General features: G+C 37.9%; 1 protein-coding gene across 1 annotated transcript in view; it reads left to right on the top strand.

Annotated features, from left to right (window-relative positions):
• Window positions 1-3: 3 nt before the first annotated feature.
• LOC104536767 (WD repeat-containing protein 70-like) overlaps window positions 4-27,335 on the top strand; it is a gene marked incomplete at both ends in the record, with an annotated part of 65,010 nt that continues 37,678 nt past the window's right edge. Inside the window, 3 exons of the mRNA XM_010179484.1 lie at window positions 4-95; window positions 5,440-5,593; window positions 7,392-7,468. Of these exons, the coding sequence (XP_010177786.1) occupies window positions 4-95; window positions 5,440-5,593; window positions 7,392-7,468 (323 nt within the window). The remainder of the gene's footprint in view (window positions 96-5,439; window positions 5,594-7,391; window positions 7,469-27,335) is intronic.

The following is a 27,335-nucleotide window of genomic DNA, read 5'->3' as shown; positions in this document are numbered from 1 at the left end:
ATAACTGGTGGATATGACTACGATGTTAAATTTTGGGATTTTGCTGGAATGGATGCTTCTCTCCAAGCTTTTCGTTCACTCCAGCCTTGTGAATGGTGGGTATGAAAACTGCCTTTTTCACCTAAGACCTACTTTAAGCTCCTAATAGCCTTGTAAGATAGCTTGTCTAAAAGACTTTTATATCCCATCATACTCTTTGGGGTAAATGGAATGTGAACCTAGGAATTTGTCTGCCTATGTCTTTTCCATGCTTCTTCCAATGGCTTGTGTATTTTCCCCTTTTAAAATGCTGCAGTTGAATTTGCAAATAAAAATGTTAATAGTGTATTGGTCAGTAGATTATGAACTTTTCAAAGTGACAGGTTGACTTTCTTAATAGTAATTGAAATTAATTAAATACACTTTACATATGTACTCTGCTTATATAAAATTAATGAAGAATAAAGTTGATCTCTCTGTGGAGAATCTCTGTAGTTGCTGCCGGGGTTTCTGAGTGGGGGGCTGTCTTATTTTCGTTCAACTTTGTTTCTGGAAGCACTGGTCCTTTTGCATTGCACTGATAATTTATACTTTTTTCTTAATGTACACTAGGTAGCTATAAGTTTATTGTGTGTTCTAAAGAAAAAAAATAGCTGTAGATTTACTTACGTATATATTTTTATGTGTGTAAATTTAAAAAAAATACAGGAGGCATTTTTTAGAGAGTGATTTCCATGCTAGCCATACTGTTCATTTGTAATTCAGCAGGTACACGTACAGAGTTAATTTACTTTTTCCAGAGAATTGGAGTACAGAACTTCTTCAAAAGAAGCGCATGTCTCATGCACGGTGAACTGTCAGATAAACATATTTGTAAATTAATAATACAGTTGTTCTAGCAAGGTGCTTTCTAGTATCTTAACTAATGTGGTGCACTTCAAGATATTTTGGTCTGCTTAAAAAGGGGATTGAAATTTATTATGCACAGCAAGTAGTCCTTGGAATGTCTATTTTAAATCAGTATTGTCTTTATAAAGCTGCAGCTGAATTCTGGTCAATTTGGAAAGTTAGAATGTGTGTGACTAATTATAGATGTGCCAAGAATATAGATAATGACAGATGAGAAAAAATTGGGGCTGTTAGCCTAAAAAGGAGCCAAATACAAAGGGATATACTGATGTTCTAAATGGTGAAAAATCAAGAAAATCCAGTGTGTGCTTTGATTTGTTATGCAGTTCAGATCTCTTTGACAGACTTACCTTGTTACAATAAACTGATGAATGGCACATTTACTTTGAAAACATAACTTAGTAAACATGCTACTTTAGAATAAATGAAGAAATAAAGGAAATGCTACAAACATTAAGTCACATTCAGACTTTTCTGGCATAAGTTTCACTTATGCAGTTAGTTAGCAGGATACAAATAGTATTTTCGTCTCTGTTGTAACTGAGCACTAAGAGCGAGCTGAGAGTCTTTATTCCCACAGTAGGAGATTACTTTAACTCAAGCATTTCCAAACTGAGTGGACTACATTCAAATTTAGTAGTACTTGGTAATAATGGTATAAAATATAAATATAGCATAAAACCTGTAAGTGCAGCATATGTTAATGCCCCATTTCAAGGAGAACAGCTTGCGAGTACATTCGTAACCTCCTTTTAGCAAAAAATAATGATAAAATACAAGCTAGAAGTGCTTGTTATCCCTGACACTGTTCATTTAGTGTATTATAAGTGTCTCATAAGTATTTCTATATGAATGTTCTTGGTGAAATGTACTTTCTTGTTTGATTATATTGAAGTAGAAATGAAATACATAAAAATATAAATATAAAGTAATAGTAAAAGTAGAATCAACTGGTGTCTCATGTACTAATTAATTTTGGGCTTTTAAAAATATATTGTTTAAATACCCATTCTGTATCTTTTTGTAAACATAAAACTGGAACTATAGCTCTGTCTGGTAAAAAGATCCAAACTCAAGAAAAAGGTATTTCATGCTGACATTGAGGCAAGCTGGTGCGCGTTGTGTGGAATAGTATATAACCTATGCCTAGGTGTAATATATTCTCACATTGTGCTTTCACTATGGAATTTGTTGCAAGTATTATTAGCATTCAGAGACCTTAATTTCAAAGAATTCTGAGGAGTTCTGATGTGGAAGCTTTAGGTGTAGCAAAAGTCCAGTTCTGGAGCCATAAATTTGATTTAGTTTTAAGAATAAAAAACATGAGGACAGTTCTATATTGTCCAGGCTCCATTTTGTAACATAATATCAGGTTACTCTGTTAATTTCTCCTTGGATTTGGGATGTAAGAAGAAAAAAAAGCATCGGACAAGAGACTAGTACCTTCAAACCACACCTCAGAGTTAAAGGTGAAGACAAGAGTAAGACAAAGCTGTGTTATGTGTCACGATTCTACCCGTGTACCTCAGTTCTGCAGGTCCTAGCAGAAAGTATCAAGTACATTTGGCAGCTTTAAACCAAAATGTCTTGGATTAATGCTATTAAAGGGAACTGTTTTTGTAAGTTTCCCAAGACCTTTGCTTCAACATTAATAAGAACCAAAAATGTTTTCTGTAAGAACTGCCTCTGCAGAGCCTCATTCTTGCTCGTACTCCAATAAACATCTGAAAAGCAGTAACTTGTGGGGCTGTGCAAATACTCTGCTCATAGAACCAAATTCTGGACACAATTATAAAAGTAGTGTTCCACAGTCACAAAGGTTTGAGTTTTGTGGTTTGTTTGTTGTGTTTTGTTTTTTTTTTTCTTTCAGATAAAGGTTGTGGAAATCTTTTCTCTCACGCAGTTTTTTTTTCACAACTGATTTGATGAATTATTAATGTTGCCATTGTGCAAGGTGCTGTAAAATTAGGTGCTTTTCCTTGTTAGAAGAAGCTTCAAGAAAACAAAGTTTGTTCAAGCGCACCAATACAGAACCACAAAGAAGCAATGAGACAGTATTGGTCAAATTATGAACAGTGCCACTTTAGCAGTATTCACGTCTGTAGTTTTAATTTCATTACTTCGGTGTCTTAAACAACTGTCTTGGAAGACTCTGGGCCCTTACATACTGTGAATTCTCTGAGAAATCACATCTTACTTCTGGGCAATTGTTTGATCGTATCTGGTGGCCAAATCCTCTTCATGTATGAGGCATGCATCAGACAAAGATAATCTTTTAATGTAGTTTTTAAATGTTTGGTTTTGGTTCTCACCTTTCAACAGCAAAAAGTGCAAAACATGAGTCTGTGGAATTCTTAAGAATTCATTGTTGTTCTGAAGCTGTATTTGATGCATTCTTTAGTATATATTTGTCAACTGTCTGCAGAGAATCTACTAGAGTTTAGATACTGTTTGACTTGTGGGTTTCTTTTTATTTTTTTCAGTGTTTCCACAGAGCTTAATGCAGCTGGCCTTCTTTTCCCTGCTTCTGAGCAAATATCCATTTTTGCTCTTGAGGCTCATGATGCTTTTTCAGACATTGCCTGTGATCTGTTTCGGAAATTCCCAGATTTGAGTGTCTCCTTTCTACTAAAAATCAGAGTTTATAATACTTCAGCCAATTTGGCTGCTAGTCTGTATTACATAATAGGGTGCTTGAAGCAATTTTTGGCTTTTGAATCATAATGTAATAAGATTTGCCAAACATTTTTTGAATGAGAAACTTATGCTTAGTTTACATTACTATAGTCGGTGCAGAACTTTCGGAATATGTATTATGATGTTTTATGTGTTTTGTGTAGTAACTCATAGTTTGAGGACAGGTTTAACAGATAATAGCTACTGCTGAGACAGTAATGAAGTCAGTACCATATAAGATGTGTGTCCTGGTTTACTGGTACAGAACTTTAGAGTCATTTTTCAGTTGAGGAAACTGATTTTGTAAGGACTATCACACTCTTGTTTTATCGGAACAAAGTAAGTATTTTTTCAGCTAATGCAGGTACGGAGGTTGCAATAGTGCTCAAGGTCTTCAGCAGTCTTGAGATAAACAGGTGCAGAGGCTGGGGGGAATGAAAGCCAGGGCAGATGACCCAGGCTGACCAATTAATAATTATTCCATACCATAAAGGTCACATTCACTATAAATTTAAGAGTTTGCTGGGGATGGCCCTCTTGCCTTCCTCTTGCTCCTTCTTCTTCTTTCCCTTTTCTGTGGCTGTCATCTCAAAAGGGACCTGTTTACTGTTCTAATGCTGAGGCCTACTCCACCACAATATTGGCTGAGTATAACTGTATACTTTGTATTAATATTGTTATTAATATTGGTTTAATTTCCTTTTCCTGATCCCCCTCCTCAGGTGGGGAGGAGGCTTAGGGTGATAAAGCAACTGTATAAACCACAACAATGTGAAATGTTAAGTCATTGTTTCAAGTTGCAATTTTGTTGGTCATCTGTGTGTTAATTTTAAATTTACAGTTCCTGGGATTTGAATGCACATGGTTATGTTCTTTGCCAAAAGGAAGATACTCTTTTGAGGACAGTTTCCATGCTGTGGGAATCCAAGGGTAGCTGGCAAATACATTCCAGTCCTTAATTTGGGGTTAATTTAGTTGCAGAGTTGGAGCATTAATATAAAGTACAGTTATTCTGCATATTCTGGTTATGTGCCAGGATATACACTGTGGCAGGTGTGAAGTAGATAGACTGCTTTGCATTCTGTGGCATCCTTGTATTGGCCTGGTAGTGGATCAAAGGGCTATCTGCCTCAGACAGCAACTGCCATGAGCTTTGCTCATGTGAAAATGGACATCTCGCTCGTCTGCCATCTTCCCACTTGAAGTTAACGTCTTTAAATTCTTGTCTTGGCATTATTCCATGATTTCTTTCCCAAGTTTTCCTAATCAGTAGAAGATGTATTTAAGAAAACCTTTATACCAAATAGTAGACTAGGCAGATTATATCTATGGTTATTTTTCCTGAGTTGATGGTATGTTTAACTATATCTAAGATTCTGATGAAACTGTAGCCCTGGACATAGAAAAAGATGAAAGAATGCTGACATACAATTGACTTCCTGGTGTACAATGTACAGTGAAGTTTTATGTAGGACTACAACATCCTTTCACAGGAATTTATAGATTATTGTAAAATCCACATGTTGCTTTTGAGAAGATGAAAAAGAACTTTCACTTCTGAAAAGCTGAATCTGACACACTGCTTTTCGCTTGGAGTTATAAGAGCCAGAAATAACATTTTAGGTGCCAGCTTTGTAAATAATACTGTTTTATGTGCTGGGTGGTTGAAGAAGGAAATGTAACATGAGCGCACATATAGAGGAATAAGAATCCATTAATCTCAGATTTTTTTTTCCCACCTTTTTGGTGTAGGATTGTACATGGGTCTACTTATGCAATATGTTTTTGCACCATTGATGCTTTTGTTTTAGTGTATTCTTATAGGAACTGAAGTTAATGGAAGTGTTTTCTTTCTTTCTCTTTTTTTCTCTTTAGTCATCAAATCAAATCTCTACAATATAGCAGCACAGGAGATGTCATTCTCGTTGTCTCTGGTAACTCTCAGGCAAAAGTTCTTGACAGAGATGGCTTCCCAGTGATGGAGTGCATAAAAGGAGACCAATATATTGTGGATATGACAAACACAAAGGTAAAGTCTGGAATTAATTGAATGCCAGAAGACATACTCCATAGTATATTTTTGCTGTTAACAAGAAACCTCATAAAGTTCAGTAGAGAAGAATGCAAAGCCTCTCTGGGATGCAATATTCCTGTGTATTGATACATGCTGAAAATCGTGGAACTTCCATTTACGGAGGTTTTCAAGACTCAGCTAGAAAAAGCCATGGCTGACTTGATCTGGTGTTGGCTGTAATCTGGCTTTGAGTGGGAGGTTGACCTGGGTGAACTTGAAGTTTTCTTCAAACCACTGTTTCTTTGACGCTATGAAAAATTCATCTATTTAAAAGTGTATCTTGTAAAAATTGTCAGCTTCGCCTATACCCTTGTCCAACCAACCAAAAGAAAAAAAAATCCTTAGAAACTATTCATCTGACCTAGTCTCTTGCTTTCTTCTACTCTGTTCTTTTGCTGATACAATTTACTTCTTTCAGTGCAGGGGTTGGAGGTTGTTGTTACTGTTACTCACATGCTGTGAGTGTAAGATTAGTAAGTAACAGTGTGTACCTTTGCAGTGGTACTTAAAAACGCAAATAGGGAAGGGCTGATGCATAGTTTTGAAGTATTTTAACAGCAGTTGCTTGGGTTTTGACCACTTTGCCTTCCTATTTCCACGAACTATATCAGACAAGGATTCTGTTTACATAGGTGATTTAAATTCAGGTCAGTTTTTTAAATAGCTTAAGTCTAAAAAGTAGTGATAAAATCTACTGCTCAAACTGATAATAAAGTTCATTTATTTATTGCTTGTAAAGCATGTTGCCAGATAACTAGGCTAAATGCTGCTTTGCCTAAACCTGTTCTTGTCAGATGACTATTTCTTTTGGCAAGTGATACGTATATAAAACCATGAAATAGTAACATCTGCTTTAGTTCTTGTTTACTTAAAAATAATTCAGATTTTCTTTCTCTTGTAAACTTCTGGAATTCCAGAGTATTGTGGTCCAACAGTCAAAATGCTAAAATATTTGTTATATTGCCCCATTAACTTTTCAGTATTTCTCTCCATATTTGTGCTTAAAGCAAACCAAAATAATTCCAACGTTGCAGGAGTAGCTTCCAAATTTCTCTTTGAATGTAGTAAATGAGCATGTGCCTGTACTTCAAAGAAGTAAAGCCAGCTGGACAAAGACATTTTATATTCATAGTCACTATAATGGCAATTGCTTACTTTGGATAAAATCCTTACCTTGTGTTTTTTCCATCATAAAGAAACAGGGCTGACTTCTCAATTTGCAACTTAAAATCTTTTACAAAAAAACTCACCTGATGTTAAATTGGTCTGGACTCTGGAATTCTGTTTCCTCAGTTTTCTCCAACAAGGTTTTTGGCTAGTGTAGTTTGGCACTGAGTATGTATGTTGTGTCACCCCAGCACTTCCCATTTCTGTTCTTTTTGGGTAGCTTGGAACAATTTGCGTGACACGATATTGAGGCCTATTGTTTTATCCTTTCTCTGCCTTACGATTCTCCCAAGAGAAAAATGGGAAGTATGATTCCATGCCATTTTCTGGAAGAAAAGAAATATAATTAGAAGAATGGCAGCATTTCATAATTTGAAAATGAAACAAGCAAGAATAAAATGGATGAGAGTGCATAAAATTTGTTAAATTATTGTGATATCAGTTAGCCATTGCTGTCATCAGAAGGTTCTGATTCTGCCCTCGAATTTCATGTTATTCCACTTGAAGAATTTGGAATAAAATATATAAAAACCTTGTAAGACATCTTAGAAAATCTTGTAAGACCTCTTTGTATTTATTTTCTTAGGGTCACACAGCAATGCTCAATTCAGGCTGTTGGCATCCAAAAATAAAGGAAGAGTTTTTGACATGTTCTAATGATGGGTGAGTATTGAGGTCTGTCTTTAAGCTTCTTGTGAGGCTTGTTTGGCTTTAGTGTTTTAATGTGCCCTAGTTTGCTCTAAATATAATCCTTTTAAATAGTGAGCAAGTGCTCTGGATAATATTAGGTGAGATTTGGAAGCAAAAATGTTATTTGTTTGTGCTGTAGATGTATTTTGTCTGTATTATTGTAGGTTTGTAATTTAAAATTACTTTTGGCGATATTCCATGAAAGTTGTTGGTTTTTACAAAAATTCTTAAATATATTTAACTTTACCCAGTATATCTTCAGAGCAGATTCATTTCACTGTAGAGACTCACCTAATCAGCTGGGAAGACACAATATTTCAATTGGAAGTTGCAAGTTTTATGTTAAGTTTAACTGAATACTGATAGATGTTGTTTGACAAGCATCAAAGAGACTGTTAGAAATGATTTTGTGATGTCAGTCTTGATCTTTGTGGTTAGAATCAAACTGCAAAATGTCACTGTGGCAATTGCATTAATTAATATAATTACTGCAACTGTCAGTAGGAAGATCATGAATGGTTTTTGAACTGATGTTTCAAATATGCAGTCTCCTTTACTCCAGAGTGATAGTGAGTTGAAAGACTAGATTGCCTCATTGGTGTATCTGTAGTGTGGTCAGTGGTAAACAGAAGACTCTGATTACCAGTTACTTTAAAGGGTTTTTTTTCCAGGAAGGGACCTACTTGCTGGTTTAACACACAGGTACATGGAAAAAAAATTATTTTAATGGGAAAATTCACAATTTCTGATAAGACTGTGGCATAATTAAAAAAAACCTGAATACTACAATATGCTTTGTAGAGCAGTTCAGTTGTAAAAATACATACAAGTTAAGCCAACTATATGTTTTTCAGTTTGTAGACAGAAAGGTTTTACTTCCATAGTAGAAATATTTATTAAGTGTTACAATAGATACTTTTAAAAGTTTGTTGCTTTTTTGCATGTACTTAGGCATTAGTAAGCTGCTTAATTAGGTTTAATCATTTGTAGATAGTGAAAAACAAATTAAATTATTAAAAACCAAAATAAATTATGAAGATTGTCTAATTTTGTCATGTCTAAGCAGGTGCCTAACTAATATACCAAATATGGCTTCAGTGCATCCGTCATTTTTGAACTGCTGTGAATTAAAACGGTCTGGTCAAGTGAGTAAAGTCCAGACTTTACACTACAAACACTACTATAAATGGCTACATAATTGCATTTTCAGAGACACTACATGGCTGACATTACAGGAAAAGTATTTTAAACCCATTTCATTTTGTTTCATGCTAGTGACAGGTCTTTCCAGGATTTGGACATGTCATGTGAAAAGAAACAATTTGGATTGTTAAACGTGCAACACAGGACTTAAATGTTAAAGACAGTATTCCATCTGTGAAATTTAATAATAACAGAAACTATAAAGTCTCCAAAGTTTAATCAGTAATTCATCTTAAGACTGGAGCTGTAAACTAGAATAGAATAGTTCCAGTTGGAAGAAACCTGCAACGATCACCTAGTCCAACTGCCTGACCACTTCAGGGCTGGCCATAAGTTCAAATATGTTGTTAAGGGCACTGTCCAAATGCCTCTTAAACACTGACAGGCTTGGGGTACTGACCACCTCTCTCAGAAGCCTCTTCCAGTGTCTGACCACCCTCTCGGTAAAGAAATGCTTCCTAATGTCTGAACGTCCTCTCACGGAGCTTTGAACCATTCCCATGCATCCTGTTGCTGTATCCCAGGGAGAAGAGCTCAGTATCTCTCTCTCCACTTAGCCCCCTCAGAAAGCTGCAGAGAGCAATGGGGTTGCACCTCAGTCTCCTTTTCTCCAAACCAGACTAACCCAGGGTCCTCAGCTGCTTCTCACAGTTCATGCCTTCCAGCCCTTCCTCCAGCTTTGGTGCCCTCCTATGGGCACATTCAAGGACTTTCACATCCTTCTTAAACAGTAGGGCCCGGAACTGCACACAGCTCTCTAGGTGATGCCACATCAATGCCAAATACAGCGGGACGCTTCTCTCCTTTGACTGGCTGGTTGTGCTGTGTTTGGTGATAAAATAAATGGTGATACTAATTTTTGAATTAGGAAAAATAGCTGCTGTAAGTTTGCTTTGTTACAGTAATCTCAGAGTATTTTTCTTACCAAAGTAAGAGGGGAGGTCATCACATGGAACACTAAAGCAAGGCTTCTAAATGCAGTATTAGCTCTTAAACAGAGACTGCGCCACTCATTTGATTATTATTTCTTGTGGAGAGCTTCTGTGTACTAGAAGGTCTGGTTGCTAGAACCAACACTTGTTTTTAAAGGTGCTTGCAAGAAAAGGCATAAGGATTTTCAGTTTATTGTGTATGAGTTTGAAAGCTGATGAAAGCAACAGTTGAAGCACATGTCATTCTCCTTGTGGCATGGTGAATGGTAATGTCTGAGCCTGAAGAAAAAGAGGGCACAGGAGAGCACCTGAGGGATGTTAATATACTCTTAAACACTAAACACTGTGCTTCTAGATAATATTTGCACCAACTCTAGATAAATGAGTAATTCATAAACTAAATGTTAGAAGTGTTTACAAATTGTGGATTGTGTCTGACAGCAGTAGCATTTACGTTCTGTCTCTGGTGGAATGATTGTCATTTGCATACAGTTCAAAAATTAAGGAAAGAGGCTGTATTTTCTGGTTGGTATGTTGAAAGGAGGTATTTTCATGATGTATAAAGATGTTTAAAAGCAAACTTCTGCAAGTAGACTTGTGAAATCAAAGGAAAATAGCACATTTTAAATATGTTTTAAATGAATGCTTTAGAAATATTTAAAATAGATTTATTTTTCTTTTTGTTAATGTGTTATAGCTCAAATTCTTACTTGGGGATAGTGCTTTCTTTGCACTCAGTTTCTTTTGATTCAAGGTGATTAAGGCTTTAGTAGTAATTAAAATGAAGGCTTTTAGAATTGCTACCATAAAATAAATATTTTGAAAGTTTCTTGTGATTTACTAATGACATTGAGACTTGCTCTACATTTTAAAAAAAATTAATTCTATAAGGAGATTTTGGCTATAATGGATTCTAATTTGGGACTATTAGGCTATTTGTAAATGTATTACTTCAGACTGCAGACATATGGGTTACCAGCAGGGAGCCTCAGTGTGTTTTGTATGACTGTTCTAGGACACAATGTTGAACTCAGAAAAGACTACATAAGAAGGCACAGTTCCTTCTGACCCCTGTATGAGAGCAGTGGAAGCTGGTCAGCTTGCACACTGGAATAAGCCAGACCCTAGACCCAGCAGTTACAGAACAAGTCTCAAAATGCCTCTTGTTAACTTGTATAAGTTAGTGTCTACTCTTATGTGATTGTTAGTGAATACATACGACTTACAGTAACTCAATTCGTTTTGTTTTTCTTGAAAATATTCCAGATCATGGCTTGCTAAAATGTATAATAACGTTCTACTACTTTTCGTGTTATAATAGTATTTCTAAAAAAAACTTACTTGATTTTTAAACAGTTTTATTATTCTTGAATTAGAGAAGAATAGTAATTTTTCATGGGCTTTTGTACATTGTGCAGAGTTTGTTAAATTCTAGTTGCAGAAGGAAAGAAGAAATTTGTCAGTTCTGTAAGCAATCATCGCAGATCATTGTGAATGCTAACAACACATCTTGAATGCCACCACACAGCATGTCCAGGACAACCAGAAGGTCAGGCCCAGTCAATGTGGGTTTATGAAAGGCAGATCCTACTTGACTAACCAGATCTCCTTCTATGACAATCTGCTAGATAAGGGAAGGCTGCAGATGTAGTATACCTGGACTTCAGTAAAGCCTTTGACACCATTTCCCACAGCATTCTGCTGAAGAAACTGGCTGTCCACGGCCTGGACAGGTGTACTTTTTGCTGGTTAAAAAGCTGGCTGGGTGGCTGGACCTAAAGGGTGGTGAATGGAGTTAAATCCAGTTGGAGACCGGTCACAAGTGGTCTTCCCCAGGGCTCAGTGTTAGGGCCAGTTCTATTAAACATCTTTATCAACAACTTGGACAAGAGGATTGAGTGCACTCTCAGTAAATTTGCAGATGACACCAAGTTGGGCAGGAGTGTTGATCTGCCTGAGGGTAGGAAGGCTCTGCAGAGGGACCTGGATAGGCTGGATTGATGGGCTGCAGCCAATTGTATGAGGTTCAACAAGGCCAAGTGCCGGGTCCTGTGCTTGTGTCACAAGAACCCCATGCAGCACTAACAGGCTTGGAGAAGAGTGGCTGGAAAGCTGCTTGGCACAGAGGGGATTTGAGGGTCCTGGTGGACAGCCAACTGAATACAAGCCAGCAGTGTTCCCAGGTGGCCAAGATGGCCAATGGGATCCTGGCTTGTATCAGAAAGTGTGGCCAGCAAGACCAAGGAAGTGATCCTTCCCCTGTACAAGAAGGACTTTGAGGCACTGGAGCATGTCCAGAGAAAGGCAATGAGGCTGATGTGGGGTCTGGAGCACAAGTCTTATGAGGAGTGGCTGAAGGAACTGGGGTTGCGTAGTTTGGAGAAGTGGAGGCTAAGGGGAGACATTATCACCCTCTACAACTGCCTGAAAGTAGGTTGTAGCTGGGTGGGGGTTGGTCTCTTTTCCCCAGTAACACACGTTAGGGTGAGAGAAAATTACTTCAATTTTCACTAATTTGGCTGTTGTTAATTCATACCAACCTTTCACTGCTTTTAAAGCCTAAGTGCAAAGCTCTTTTCAGTACTGATAATAACTTGATTTAAACTTTCTTTGTATGCAGGCTGTCTTCTTTTTTTATGGCTGTATGTTGGCCAGAACTTTAAATATCCCACAGCTATTCCTGAAAGATCAATCCCTTTTAATTTGCATGTACTCTTTGGCAGTTTTGATAAGGCTCAGATACAGTGTGTGATCAACGTGATTTTCTTTTTTATAATGCCTTTACCCTGTTATTCCGGCTTATTTGGTCAATTTATCAGCAGTATTTTGAGCATGTCTATGGAACTGCTTTGAAGTTTATAGTAATGGAAATGCCAACAGTAATGCATTTCCTAAAAGTGAAAGAACATTTTCAAAATGAGAGACTTTAAAAATTATTCTCCTCTGTGGAAATACACCTGTACAGAGGGACCTAAAAAAATACCCTGTGTTTTAAAACATAACGCCTTGTTTATATAATTCCAAAATATCAGTTGACTTCTATATTAAAACAAAGGAGGAAGAGGAAACGGATAATATTGTTTTCGTTATTTGGATGTTGTCTTATCACAGTTGTGATAGGTAGTGCTGTATGAATAAGCAAGAGAGCTTATTAAATGTTCCAGCAACAGGTGTTCTATGTCCCTCCTCTCATATATTTTTTTTTTCCTTTTAGAAGTAGAATTGCAGCCAAACTTGAAATTTAGCAGTCCTGAACTTTGTGATTTGTCATTGCAGCTAGAGCTGTGGCTGCTTAACAGCTCGTTTACTGTAGAAAATTCCTTCTGCAAGTCTTTTCTCTCTCACCCTCTAGTAAGTTAAGTTAATGTTCATACTCTTTAAAACTTACCTTAGAGAATATGGACTGCCATCACCAAGTGACCTCTGTAATAAGTTATTTAGAGATAAATTGTGCTTTGTTGTAGATTTGTCTCCAATTAAAGAGATGAAGTTATTTCAGTAAAGTAGCTTCAAGTGTTCAGCAATAAAAATTTTGCATTTAAGGCACAATTTAATCCTTAGACTTTTGTCAGATGTTAAATTTTTTTAATCATGTACTTAGTAAATGTTCTCTTTGTCTTAATGAAACAAATAGATTTCTGCCATTTGTGGTATGAATTAAATTAAATGATGGTCATAGGGAGTGTTCAGAAAGGAAAAGTGAATACATTCTTGAAATTATTCTTTTCAGGTTTAAAATTATTGAATGCTTGACAATGGTAGCTCAGCTGCCTCTTTTAATGAACAGTTGACAATATGCTTAATTAGATTTGCAAATATGATTCATAGTTTCAAGCATGCAAAATATGATTTGTGAAGGATAAGTGGTGTAGATAGTAGTTTTGCATAACTTTTATCTGATATTGGCAAGCATTGCTGTTTGGAAGAGTTTTCTCTCCTTTAGGACATCCATTATGCCCTAGATACTACTTCTAGGGGCTTTTGAAATTTGGCAAATCTTAATGAATGCTTCTGTTCACTTTCATCTCAGCTACCTTTCACTTTTTGTATGTTAACCAATTCCGTTCTGTTATCCAGGTTCACATCTGGAATAGCTGCTATCTTGTCTCCCTCCCATTAGCGGCCTCGTTTCTATGTCTGTGTAGGTGGTAGCTATCAGTATACGACTTCTTCTTCAAGACCATTGCCTTCTGGCAAGTGTTCCTTTAGTTTGGCCCAGAACTGCATAAAGGCTTGATAGCTTGACAGAAGAAGAGGTTTGAGCAAGGTCTGGAATAGTACTGCTGGTGATGGCCAGCAGTCAGTTTTGCTGCCCACAGAGCAATCAGTTGATCTTCCTCCCATGATGCCATTCTGCTTGTCTTTAGCTGGCAAGTCCCTTCAGCCTAGGTTATTCTGTTTTCATTCGACTAATGAAGTTTATGTCCCATAAGCATTAGAGCCTAGTCACCTACTACAGTTCACATATTTGCTCCTTAGATTTTTTTCCATGGTAGTGGGTTCTCAGGAGAGTATGAGAATTAGTATCTCCAGCCTGCTTGGACAGGCTGTGAAGGACAGCTCTGCTGTCTGTAAAACTGGGATAAGATGGCATTTCTTCTGGATTTGTAAAAACTAATCTTGAGGTTACATACTGTCTGCTCACTGTAGGTCGACAGCCTCTCAGCCTAAGCTGATTACACTTTAAGTGAATACAACCTTGCAGTTTGTCTGAGCTCTGTTAAGGCCTGAAGTAGCTTGGTTGATAACTGGAGAACTGAAGCTATAATTTTACTTCTCTTGAATGTTTTAAGTGTCAGCAATACTGTGCATATGAAAACATAGCTGAGAGCAGAATCTGGACTTATGCAGTTCAGTGTAAGTGTAGTTATATTGGCTTGCTGTTATGCAGAATTTGTAGATTTTGTGAATAATGTATTGGAAGAAATACAACAATTAAACTTGTTACATATAAAACATTGAAGAAATCTTTTGGATAAATATTATTAGTGTTACCACCTTCTGCATCAATGTGTTAAACATTTTATGTGTAATAAATACACTTACCACTGATCAGTCTGCAGCTTTGAAAACTGCTGAGAGTGTTAAGATAGAACAGCCAAGGCTACTATCAAAATGTTTGTATAAGCATTCTTTAGGACCTAAGCTTCAACACTGCATCTGTCTTCACAGATTTGAAGACTATTTGACAAAGCATACTTGAAAATAATTACTAATGTTTCACCCTTATCTAGGGGATAACTTAAAAATCTTTGTTTAATTGCAAAGTCTTAGGCTTGTCCTTTTGCTCTGTTTCTAGATTTACTTCTTAAAACAAGCTGCATGCTGTAGAGTGTAGGAGCTGCTTTGGGGTTCAAAGTTATTACTCCCCAAAAGGGCCACCGTGAATTTTAACTTGTTGAATCATACTGCTTTATAGGGTAGGGAATGCAAAATATATTGAGATGAAACAACTGAATTTGCTAGTGATGTAGTATGGCTTGGACTTCCAACATGAGAAAAAAAGGAAGGGACAGCCTTTTCAAAGGACAAGGGCTTTTGCTAGTCAGTTGCACTGTTCTTAGCTTAGCATGGAAAGGCAGTAGTTTTGGTCCATCTATTTGCTTCTCTTGTTCCAGAACACTTAGTATTTCACTTCTCACCTGTATAGTGCACAACTTAATATATAAGGATAAGTTTTCCTTAGGACTTGTTCCCTAACTCTATTAAAATGAGACAGATCTTGGCTCACTTTGACTGGGTTATGTTGGATAATACTTTTGAGCAGCCCAGTTAGCAGATCTGAGGGGTAAGTAACTTGTGGCAGGATAGAAATGATGGGAGACTGGTCATTTTAATATTCCATCAGCTCAGCTTGGTATCAGATGGAGAAGAAGATAGGAATTTGCTCTCTTTAAAACTGGTAGGAAACTTGCCATGGCTTTGGGTCTTATACAGATTGTTGAGCAAACACTTCCATTGTGATGACTTTGTTTTACAAGTAGCTTTCACTTTGGCAATTTCCTTTCTTGTCTTCTCCCATGAAGAATTGATTATGTCTTTTATTATATGAAGATGAAATCCTTTCCTTTCAAGTATTCAATGGTTATTTTAACCTATAACTCAATTTTAAGGACTATTTTCTCATGAGATATGCATCTTATTTGAATGACCAGAATTCTCTGGTTAGTCTAGTAATAATGGGAAGTACAATAAACTTAGTAAGCTAAACTCAAGTGTTTTTGTTTGATAATGAGAAGGTCAAGTGGGGTAGACAAAAATTTATTTTGGCACATTTGCTTACAAAGATAAAATATGTATTCTGTCTAAGAAAAGAAAATTAAATTGCCATGATCTGATTCTGTATTAAAGTTATGCAGTTATGAGTAATGATAGTTTATATCCTATGGATCAAAATTCTGGGAAAATACTTGCTTTGGGTTTTTTTGGACATTTGGAATTGCAGGTAATTTCATTGGTTGCATAATGGAGTTTAAAATTGTTCCTCTTATCAGGGTCCTCATCTTATATAAATATGTTTTAGTTAAAATCCCACTGATAAGTTACTTGTTTAGCGCCTAAGGGCTGTATGTAGGGTGGTTTTTGTTTTTCATTAAATGGATTGGAACAGTCTGAAGTTCATTTCTTAATTAGTAGTATTTCCAAAGGTGTATGGTTTCACTGCATAATGGTTGGTCTGGAAATGCTTTCAGTTCAGGAAATTCTGTCTAAGGCTGATAAATCCCATTTTGTAAGTGGGATAAAATACCATGGAAATTCTGTATTTTTTGTAAGAGAAACTTCTTTTGTTTGTTTAAGCAAACATTTTATAAATTTTTGTGTAGTAGCCATTAGAAAGTTACATGCAGTAAATTACAATCCAAAATCTGTTAAAATTTTATTTAATTCCAGTGAGTTTCATTTTGGACTTTTAAAGGATTAATCTTGTAAATACATATGAGGCGTTTCTCACATATCAGCTGGACTGGCTAATAGGAAAAGATTTTAAAAATGGTCATCTGAAGTAATCAAAACAACATATTTCTCATGCAGTTTCCTAAGATTGGACTCTTGCCTAAAAACTTCTATATTTTTATAAACTATTTTAATTAAATCTTATTTTATCAGAGAAAGTGTGAATCTATTTCTAGTAAAACCTGAACACTATTAGTCACTGATAATGAAAGCAGATTGGTCAGTGAATTAGGTGAAAACAGTACCTGAGGTCATACATAGAGAAGAATATTTTCAAAATTAAGGCCATTTCCTGAAAGCTATGTAGGGTTAATAGTAGAATCATATAATCAATTGGTTAGAAAAGACCTTTAAGATTACGTTGAACCATAACCTACCCACTATTAGACCATGTCTCGAAGCAGCACATCTACCCATCTTTTAAATACCTACAGGGATGGTGACTTAACCACTTCCCTGGGCAGCCTGTTCCAGTGCCTGATAACCCTTTCCATGAAGAAATTTTTCCTCATATCCAATCTCACCAGTGCCAAGTACAAGGGCAGGATCACTTCCATGGTTCTGCTGGCCATGCTATTTCTGATACAAGCCAGGATGCCATTGGCCTTCTTGGCCATCTGTGCACACTGCTGGCTCATATCAGGAGGATGTCGGCCAGTCCAGATCTCCTCTCTGCCAAGGAGGTTTTCCAGCCACTCATCCCCAAGCCTGTAGCATTGATATAGCAAGATGATCTGCTCCATGACCTTTCCCAGCACTGAGGTCAGGCTGACAGGCCTGTAGTTTCCCGCAACCTCCCTCTGGCCCTTCTTGTAAAAGGGCATCACTTTTACCAACCTCCCATTGAGTGGAACTTCCCCAGTCAGCCAGGACTGCTGATAGATGATGGAAAGGGGCTTGGTGAGCACCTCTGCCAGCTCCCTCAATACCCTTGGGTGTATCCCATCCAGCCCCATAGACTCGTACATGTCTGGCAGAGCAGGTCACTAAACATTTCCTCTTGGATCATGGGAGCTTTGTTCTGCCCCCCCATCGCTGTCTTCTGGCTCAGGTGACTGGGTACCTGGAGAACAGTTGACCTTACTATTAAAAGGCAAAGAAAGCATTAGGTACCTCAGCCTTATCCTTATCCCTTGTCACTATGGTTTGCCCTTCATCCAGTAGAGGATGGAGATTCTCCTTGCCCCTCCTTTTGTTATGAATATTCCTATAGAGGCATTTTTTATTATCTTTCACAAAATTAGCCAATTTAAGTTCTACTTAGTCTTTAGCCCTTCTCATTTTCTCCCTGCATGACCTCACTTTATTCTTGTACTCCTCCTAAATTGCCTGGCCCTTCTTCCAAGCTCATAGACTGTCCTCTTTTTTTCTGAGATACTGCCAAAGCTCTCTGTTCAGCCAGGCATAAAACATCTGATCAATATTCTTCAGTTTAGCTCATTAATGGTAGTGGAAACTTCTGGTCATCTAATCTTTGCAATTAAGGTCTACATTCATTGGTGTCCGTGTGATTTAGAACCTGCTGGCAAACATTTCAGTCTCCCGACATTGAACTTTTTGTGAGATAAGATGCAGAGCTTCTTTTGTCATCATAAACTTACTAGACCATATACATTCCTCACTTCAAAATAAATAATTTGCTTGTAGCATCCTTCTGTTCTGTGATTCACAGTGAATTAGATGGATAGCAGAATAACAGGTACTGAAGAGTTTCAGAGAAGATAAAAGTTGTCTTCTCTTTTATGTTGGTACACACTAAAGCTTTAAAAACTAACTCTATCAGCATGTTTGTGAATCCTAGCAAATAATTTAACTTTAAACAGAGTTGGTTTGAGTTAAAAATTGGCTTTAGAACTTTTTCAGGGAGTGTTGGTTTTTTTTTTAAGAACTATTTTATTTTTTCACCCAAGTTATAAGTAATTCTGAAAATAGATGTAATTACTCATCTATAAGTTGATGTTTCCTCTCAGCATGTGTCTTTCTGCAGCATAAACTACTTTTCCTTTGGAATTTTTTTGTTATCTTCGAAGGACACTGAGTGAGTATAGTGCTAATATAATAGTAGATTTTTTTAGTTGTCTTTTTGGACAATTAAATCAAAATTGCCATTGAAATGCTGTGTGAAGTATATGTTTCCAGCTCTTTCATGCAGAGAGAATACCTCAGAGGACCAGAGTGGGCTCATACAGTCCATGGCCAATGCTTATTTGCTCTAGAATCATTTCCAAGTAGACAGGGGGTGTCTTGTATACTTTATGTAGCTCACATTTATTTACCTGAAGTTAAGCTGTCGAGTAGCACCTCTCTCAGTGTCTCTAGAATGGCTAATTTTTAAACCCAGGTCCCTGTGTTAGAAGGATCTAGATGACATAAATAGTCTCCTGAGCACTGTACATCAAAAATAATGGTGTTATAGTTTAGTTTCACAGGTTCTGGTGTTTTGGGGAAGACACCATACAGTTGTGAAGTAACTGATCCACATGCAAAATTCCCCCCTCCCCTTGTTTATCATCTGCTGAAGGTTGGCACCCTTACAACAGAATTGGTGGAACGAGTGATGTGAAGATTACTCATCTGGTTTGGTAGAAAGTTAGTGGCTTGGTTTAAAGAGCCTCCTCATGAGATTACATTCAAATAGAATAATAGAATACCAGATTGGAAGGGACCACAAGGATCATCCAGTCCAACCTCTCAAGGTAAAAGTATAGTTTAAATTATTTGAGTCAGCACCCTCTCAAGCTGACTCTTAAAACTGACCAATGCGGGGGAATTTACCACTTCCCCTGGGAGTTTGTTCCAATGTCTGATTGATCTCATGGCAAAAAAATTTCTTCTGCAGTTCAGTCAGGATCTCTCCAGAAGCAACTTGTGTCCATTGCCCCTTGTCTTTTCCATTTAACTCCTTGTGAAAAGGGAGTCTCCATCTTCTTGGTAGCCACCCTTTCTGTACTGGTACACGATGATAAGGTGCCCCCAAAGCCTTCTCTTCTCAAGGCTGAACAGGCCTAGTTGTCTCAGCCTTTCTTCATACAACAGCTCTTCCAGTCCTCTCATCATCTTCGTGGCCCTTCTCTGGACCCCCTCCAACCTGTCTGCATCTTTTTTGTATTGCGGGGACCAAAACTGGACACAGTGCTCAAGGTGTGGTCTGACCAGTGCCAAGTTGAGAGGGATAATTACTTCTTTATCTCTGGTGGTGATGCCCTTTTTTATGCAACTCAGCATCCTGTTGGCTTTCTTTGCAGCTGCAGCACACTGTTTGCTCATGTTGGGCTTGTCATCCACTGAGATCTCCAGGTCCCTTTCCACAGTGCTGCTCTCAAGTCAGGTGGAACCCAGTCTCAGCTGCATTCCTGGATTATGTATTCCCAGATGCAAGACCTTATGTTTGTCTGTGTTGAACTTCATACAGTTCCTGCTAGCCTACTCGTCCAGGTCTTCCTGGAGAGTGGCTCTCCCTTCTGAAGTGTCAACTACCCCAGTCGTTTTGGTGTCATCAGCAAACTTCATCAGGGTGCTCCTGACCCCAACATCCAGATCACTTATGAAGATGTTAAATAGTGTTGGGCCCAATATTGATCCCTGAGGGACCCCACTTGTGACTGGTTGCCAGTTAGAGAATGAGCCATTTATTACCACCCTCTGGTATGGCCCGTCAGGCAGTTTCCCACCCACCGCACAGACCACTTATCTATGTTGTAGTTTGTCAGTTTTTCAAGGAGGAGGCTGTGGAGGACCATGTTAAAAGCCTTGGAGAAGTCCAAGTAGACATGTCCACCGCTCGCCCTGCATCAACTGAATGGGTGACTCCATCATAGAAAGCAGTCAGATTTCTGAAGCATGATCTGCCCCCGGTGAATCCATGTTGGCTTTTTCCAATCCTGTGTCCCAGTTTACTGGTGATATTACTCAGGAGGAGTTGTTCCATAATCTTCCCAGGGATCGATGTGAGACTAATGGGCCTATAATTGCCTGGGTCCTTTTTGGAACCCTTCTTGTATGTAGGGGTGACATTGGCCTTCTTCCAGTCTTTGGGCACATCTCCCAATCTCCATGACTTCTCAAAGGTTATGGAGAGAGGCCTCGAAATGACATCAGCCAGCTCTCTTAGCACCCTTGGGTGGATGGCATCTGGGCCCATTGATTTATACAGGTCAAGCTCCTGTAATAGTTGACACACCAGCTCTTCCTTCACTGACAGCAGGTCTGCATCTACTGCAATATGGATAGTTGTTTCTGTGGTGTGGGACCCAGCAGTGCTGGGAAAGACAGAGGGGAAGAAGGTGTTGAGGAACTCTGCCTTTTCAGTTGGTGGCTAGTTCACCTCTCCTGTTAAATAGTGGGCCAATATTCTTCTTCTATTTCTGCTTTCTGTTAATGAATCTGAAGAATCTTTTCATGAAGTTTCTGACATCTCTGGCCAATTTCAGTTCAAGCTGAACGGTTTAACAGTGGAACAGCCAGATGATAATGTCTTAGACGATGCCAAGTAGATACATAATAACATCCATTTATTCAGAAGACCAAGACATTAACAGATTGCTTATTCATTTCCTTGTTTCTGAGCCTTTAGTCTGAACTTGCTTAATATTAGTATTTCAAGCTTTTTGTGTACTTGTACAGTCTACCAATTTCAAGAGTGTAAGGTCTTGGCAAAGTTCAAAATATGACAAGGCTTCCAAAACCAGTAGAGATAGGGTATATCTGTCCCCTTTCTTTGAAGGTGGATATAATTATATGATATATAACTTAAGAGTGTTCCATGTATATTCAGTGCCATGAAATAGGAAAATTTTAAGATAGTGAGCCTTACAAGCTTCATTTCTTTTAATGACTATTTTTGTGTTGGAAGTTAACTTAAAGAAGGCACTCTTAAACTGATGCAGATAATAACTTTTAGAATTAAATATCAAATGTATGTGAGGTCTCTCAGTTTTTCCCTGTGGAGAACAGAATACTATTTTACATAGTCTGTGTGCTATAGAGTTATTGTTTAAATAATTACATTGAAATACCATGTGGATTATCAAAAAACTTGTTCTCAAGATTTGCATGAGTTAAGAATAAAGCTAGATTCAGTTTTATGAAAATCAAATTACACAGGAGGATTTGTATCTCCACCTTGTCTATCCCCATGTAGTTTGTTTTATTTTTTTATTTCAGCCACAGCAATTCAGCTCTTTTAAATAATGAAGCTTAGGTATTACATGTGTCAATTTTGTTAAGTTCTGGTGACTTTCTTTTTCCTGTCTCTGGAGCAGTGCTAGTTCTCATCCTTTGGCATAGGAACATGTATTTTGCAGGAAAAGGTTGTGCAGGGGTAAAGTTCTGTTGCTTTTGTGAAAATCTCCCCTGATTATTCAAAATTATAAGTCTTTGGAAAAATCACCTCTGGAGACTTGTTTGTAATAGAAGAGTGCCCTCATAAAAATTGCTGCTTTCTTGCATGTGTGCAGTAGTTTGCAGTGCACTGGCATAGTAGTTTGCTTTTTGTCTTGACATGTGTAAAGGTGTGAAGTCCACTCCAGATCTGTGAGGATGGCTTTTCCTAGACTAACTTACCTATTTATAGATATATATGCAGTGCGGAGCTGATTAAGAGAGCACAGCAAATGAGCAGGCCTGGTTAAGAGGAGTTTGAATAATGACTCTGCTGGCCCTTGCTGAAAGCTGTATGTTTACAAAAGGGTTAGTAAAGCTATTTTCGTCTTTATAAACTATGTATGTTTATATTAATATTTTTCTAAAGTTTTTCTTTATTAAAATGCTAGCTGCTGCAATAAAAAATGCAGTCAGTTGTAAGAGCTTGCATTTGAGAGCTTTTTCAACTGACATTTTTACTGCATAACTTCATTTTTAAAGGATTCTTACTGTTTCAGGTAGATAATATACCTTAAGAACTAAGAATTTAAACCAAAAGAAAAACTTGTTGCAATGCAGAAAAAATGGGGGACCAAAGCATGGCAAATGTTGCTAGTTCTTTTTCCTTACGTATTAAAGCAAGTCTTGCTATCATGTTGTCCATGGCTCTGTGGGCGTGAGCATGGTTTGGGCTTTGGCCATACAGTCTGTGGAGTGGTTTTAACTTTAAAATGCAGATGCATTTGCACACAGAGACAGGAACAAAACTTTGTGTTCTGCATAGCATGGTTGAAGTAAAATTGATTAATCAAGTGGTTTTTACACTGCATCTAATGTAAACACAAACTAGATTTTCAGTTAAATGTTGTGCTGTGATCTTCCAACTTAATTTCAAGATTCTGCACCTAGTCTTTTATGTTGATTTCAAGACCATGTCAGTTTGTTTTTTGAAATAATAAGTTTAGAATTTCACGTTATCCACAGATTCCAAGTTCATTGTAGATAAAATAGGAGGGGCTCATTCTGTTTGTCGCTGTAAGCTTGAGAAACTCACACAGGAAAAGCTAGGGAATCCACCCAGTGGTGATGGATCATAAATTAAGAATTTGTAGTTCCTTCACAGTAGTTTGAAATACACATACATGCATGTATATCTGGTATGTGTATGTGTATAAATGCGGTGACTTTTGTACAGATGTGAAGCTGTTCATGTTCATGTGCAAACAGCAGATGTGAAAATACACCTTGTTTTCTCCATTTAGAAATGGAACTGTTTTTGTAAACTTAGTTTATGACTTAGCATGATTTCACCAAAGGCTGAATATGTCTGGTAGACTTACACTTCTGACAATGGCTTTTCTGCAGCTACTGCACATACTTTCAAATAAGATGGTTCAACTTTCTCAATGTTAGGAACTGAATAGCACCTTAGGAATGTCTATCTTGATCTGTGTAAAGTTAGCTGTAGCTTGTGGATCTAAACAGCTGGTAATAGGTATATGCAAGAGGAGGTTTTGGCATCTCACACACTTCTAAAATCTTTCTTTCCACAGAATCGAGGGTGCCAGCAGTGATGAAATTGTGTAAGGGGCCAAATTCAGCCTGGGACCACCGGTGCAGCTTGTTTGCATCTATAATTGACGGTTCTCTTGCTTCAAGAGAAAACACATTTGGATTTTAAACATAAAAGTATACAGAATTTAAAGACTGTATTTCAGAAATGGCTTATTTTTTAAAAGCTTCCTTAGTTTCATTTTGCCACAGTAGAAAGGAACTAAACACAAAGGATCCTGAACTTGCTTTTCACTGATAGCTTCTAGTCTAGTAGAAGCTGACAAATGTCCCAGTTTTCAAGAAAGGCAAGAAGGAAGACCCTGGTAATGACAGACCTGTCAGTCTCACTTCAGTGCTGTGTAAAATTATGGAGAAGGTTACTATGGGAGTTACTGAAAACACTTTAAAGACAGCACAGTTATTGGTCATAGCTAGCGTGAGTTCGCAAGGACACAGTCCAGCTTAAGTAACTTAATTTCCTTTTATGTCACACGTCTAGTTGACCAGAGGAAGTAGATCTGGGGTTTTTAAAGATTTCATTTTAGCAAAGCTGTCTTTCACAGTATCCTTCTGGACAAAATGTCCAGCACACAGCTAGATAAGTCCATAATACATTGGGTGAGCAATTGGCTGACAGGTTGGGCTCAAAGACTTGTAAATGGGCTTGCGTCAGGCTGGCAGCCAGTTACCAGTGGGGCTCCCTAGGGCTCAGTTCTTGGGCCACTGCTCTTTAGTGTTTTTATAAACGATCTGGATGCAGGATTTGAATGTGCATTAGATAAGTTTGCTGATGATGCTAAACTGGGAGGAGCTGTGGACTCCCTTGAGGGTAGAGAGGCCTTACAGAAAGATCTGGATAGATTAGAGAGCTGGGCAATCAGCAGCCATGTGAAATTTAACAGGAGTGAGTGCTGAATTCCCCACCTGGGATGGGGAAACACTGGTTATACATAGAAATTGGGGGACAAAAGGCTGGAGAGCAGCCCAGCGGAAACACATCTGGGGGTTTGGGTTGATGTCACGTTGAATGTGAGTCACAGTGTGCCCTGGCGGCCAAAAGGGTCAACTGTGCCCTGGGATGCACAACCAGCCAGTGGAGGGAGGTGACTGTCCCAGTCTGCACTGGTGTGGCCCTACCTCGAGTACTGTGTGCAGTTTTGGGCACCTCAGTGTAAGGACATCAGACTTACGAGTACGTCCAGAGGAGAGCAACCAAGGTGGTGAAAGGCCTTGAGGGCAAAGCTTGGGAGGAGCAGCTGAGGTCACTTGGCTTGTTCAGCTTGGAGAAGACTGAGGGGTGCCCTCATGGCAATGGGGGTAGTGCAGGGGGAGGTGCTGATCTCTTCTCTCTGGTGACCAGCGACAGGACATGAGGAAATGGAACAAAGCTCCCATCAGTGGAAATTCAAGTTGGACACCAGGAAAAGGTTCTTCACTGAGAGTGTGGTCGGTCACTTCAGTGGGCTTCCCAGAGCCGTGGTCATGGCACCAAGCCTGTCGGAGCTCAAGGAGCATCTGGACCATGTTCTTAGTCATATGGTTTAGTGCTAGGTGGTCCTGTGAGGAGCAGGGGGTTGGAGTTTATGACCTGACGGATCCTTTCCAACTCGAGATACTCTGTGATTTTAAGAAGAAAATAATTACAAGTTTTGCTGATTCCCAAGGTAAAAAGGACGGATAGAGCTGGGCATTTACACTCGAGGAGGCATCCATGACTTCTAACTGTGGGGAAAAAAAAGAGTGGAGAATTTTCCTACTACTTGATTGACCTGTGTAGGAGCACTTTCAGCTGCAAGTTAAACTTTGATTGCTGTGGAGGATAGGTGTGGGGATAGGTGCTTGTTAACTACTCATGAAGTAAGACATGTCACTTAAAACATGTAAGAACAACAGACATGAGTCCCCAGCTGAAGCTTCTGCAGTTTTCCCAACATGTGTCATCCAGTAGCTCTTAAAAGTTAGTGATATTGCTGCTGTTTGTATGCCTTTGTTGTGATTTTGGGCTTGGTTGTAGTCTTTTGAACAGATTTATGTTGGTTCATAGTATTTTAGATATAAGAACTATGAGTCCCTGTCAAGAATATTCATATGCCCTAAATGCATTGTAAAGTACCCTTTCAAGTTGACTGAAGTCACAGAATAATTTATGTTGAAGAGGACATCTGGAGGTCATCTGTTTCGATCCCCTGCTTAGAGCAGAGCCAACTTAGATCAGGTTGCTCAGGTAGCAGCAGGCTGTGCTGTTAAAAGGTGAATTTCTGAACAGACTGAAATTTCAGGGCTTAAGGCAAACAGAAGACTAGGGCACTACAAAGCAACACGTTCAAATTCTAGAGATATTTGATTATTTTTTTAATCTCATTGGGCTATGAAACAAGTCTATTCTCTAGTCTTTTTTGTTTAAAAGGAAAAAGAGATTGTTAAAAACATTGTCTTAGTTGTTTATGTACTGCCTTTACTGTTTTTAAATTTACATATTTTCAACTCCAGCAGTACAATAACATTTCCCCTCATGTGGAGAACATAGCTGATAAAGGAATGTAAGCCCCTTATTTTTTATCCTCAGAAATAGTATAATTTAATGCTACTTTGTCCACTAACCTTTTGCTTTGGGCTTTTAACCTCACACAAAAGGCAGAAAGGAACATAGAGGCTTCTTCAGTAGCAGCAGTATTGTGGTGTGACTGGATCATGCTGGTGAGGATATGAAAAGATGATGCTCTGTGTGGTTATTCAGACAGATACAGGAATGTATGATGACTCTTTGGAGATATGAGGCTAACAACCATATTTCTTCCAAAAAATATGATAAATACATATATTTGTACTTACTGACACTTTATGAGCTGGAGTTTGACCTAGTCTTTATAAGCCTTTCATAAGTTTTAATGGAAATTGTACTACAACTTACCAAGTTTGTTACTTCACACATAAATATGAAGTAATACTCACTTTTAACATTTTCTGTAGCCCAAAGTGCATAGTTTAACCTGTGCAGCCGAGTCTGTAATCTTGTTTAGAATAGATTCAGATTAGATTCTATAACTTTAAAAAAATCAAAATACTCTTAAGACTTACACTTTGCTCTCTTTTGTTACTTATATCTGTTAGATTTCAGTTCATTGCTAATGGATCTGCAGAAAAGTGGCTGTGAGTGACATCTAAGATGGCAGCAAAAAGAGTTAAAACTAATTGTTATGCTATAGGATCAGCTGAGGTGTTGCTTTGGAGAGCTTTTAACTGCCTGACTCCTTTAATTAAGTTTTAGTTGGTTTTCTGCTGGTTTAATTGAGAGTTCTGCTGAATGTTAGTTCCAATCCAAGTTATTTATTGGCATGAAGAAGAACATGAGATCCAAATGAGCCTTAACTATTTTATAGCCATGACTAATCAGCTTTTTAGAAAGTATCCTGTTTTCTTAGTGATTTACTTTTCCTGCTTTTGCAGTATCATGCAAGACTGCTCTTGAGTCATTTCATTTCATGCAGGTGACAGTAACTTGAACTGTCGAGTTGTTCTTTACCAGAAGTCTTCCCCTTTGATCTTAATCAGATGTACCCCATAGGGAGATTGATTGCATCTCACTCTTATCTTTACTAAGTGGGAGATGAGATCTTGGGAAAATACCAATGCTAAGTTTTTTGTTTTTTTTTTTTTCCTAAATAGCATAGCATTAACATAGACTTTGAATTACTATTAATTCAAAAGTATATTGACCCTTTATGTAGCTCAGTACACTTCATTAAAATCACTGAACCTGTTACTCATTGGATGAAAAGGTCTTAAGGGGATGGTTCTCTTACCTACTCTTTGAATGGTATTGTGAAGACTTGCTT

The sequence above is a fragment of the Mesitornis unicolor genome, unplaced genomic scaffold, assembly GCF_000695765.1.
Source record: "Mesitornis unicolor isolate BGI_N332 unplaced genomic scaffold, ASM69576v1 scaffold9402, whole genome shotgun sequence".
NCBI classification, from domain to species: domain Eukaryota; kingdom Metazoa; phylum Chordata; class Aves; order Mesitornithiformes; family Mesitornithidae; genus Mesitornis; species Mesitornis unicolor.
The sequence above is the reverse complement of the archived record's forward strand: the minus strand, read 5'-3'. Positions and strand labels throughout refer to the sequence as shown.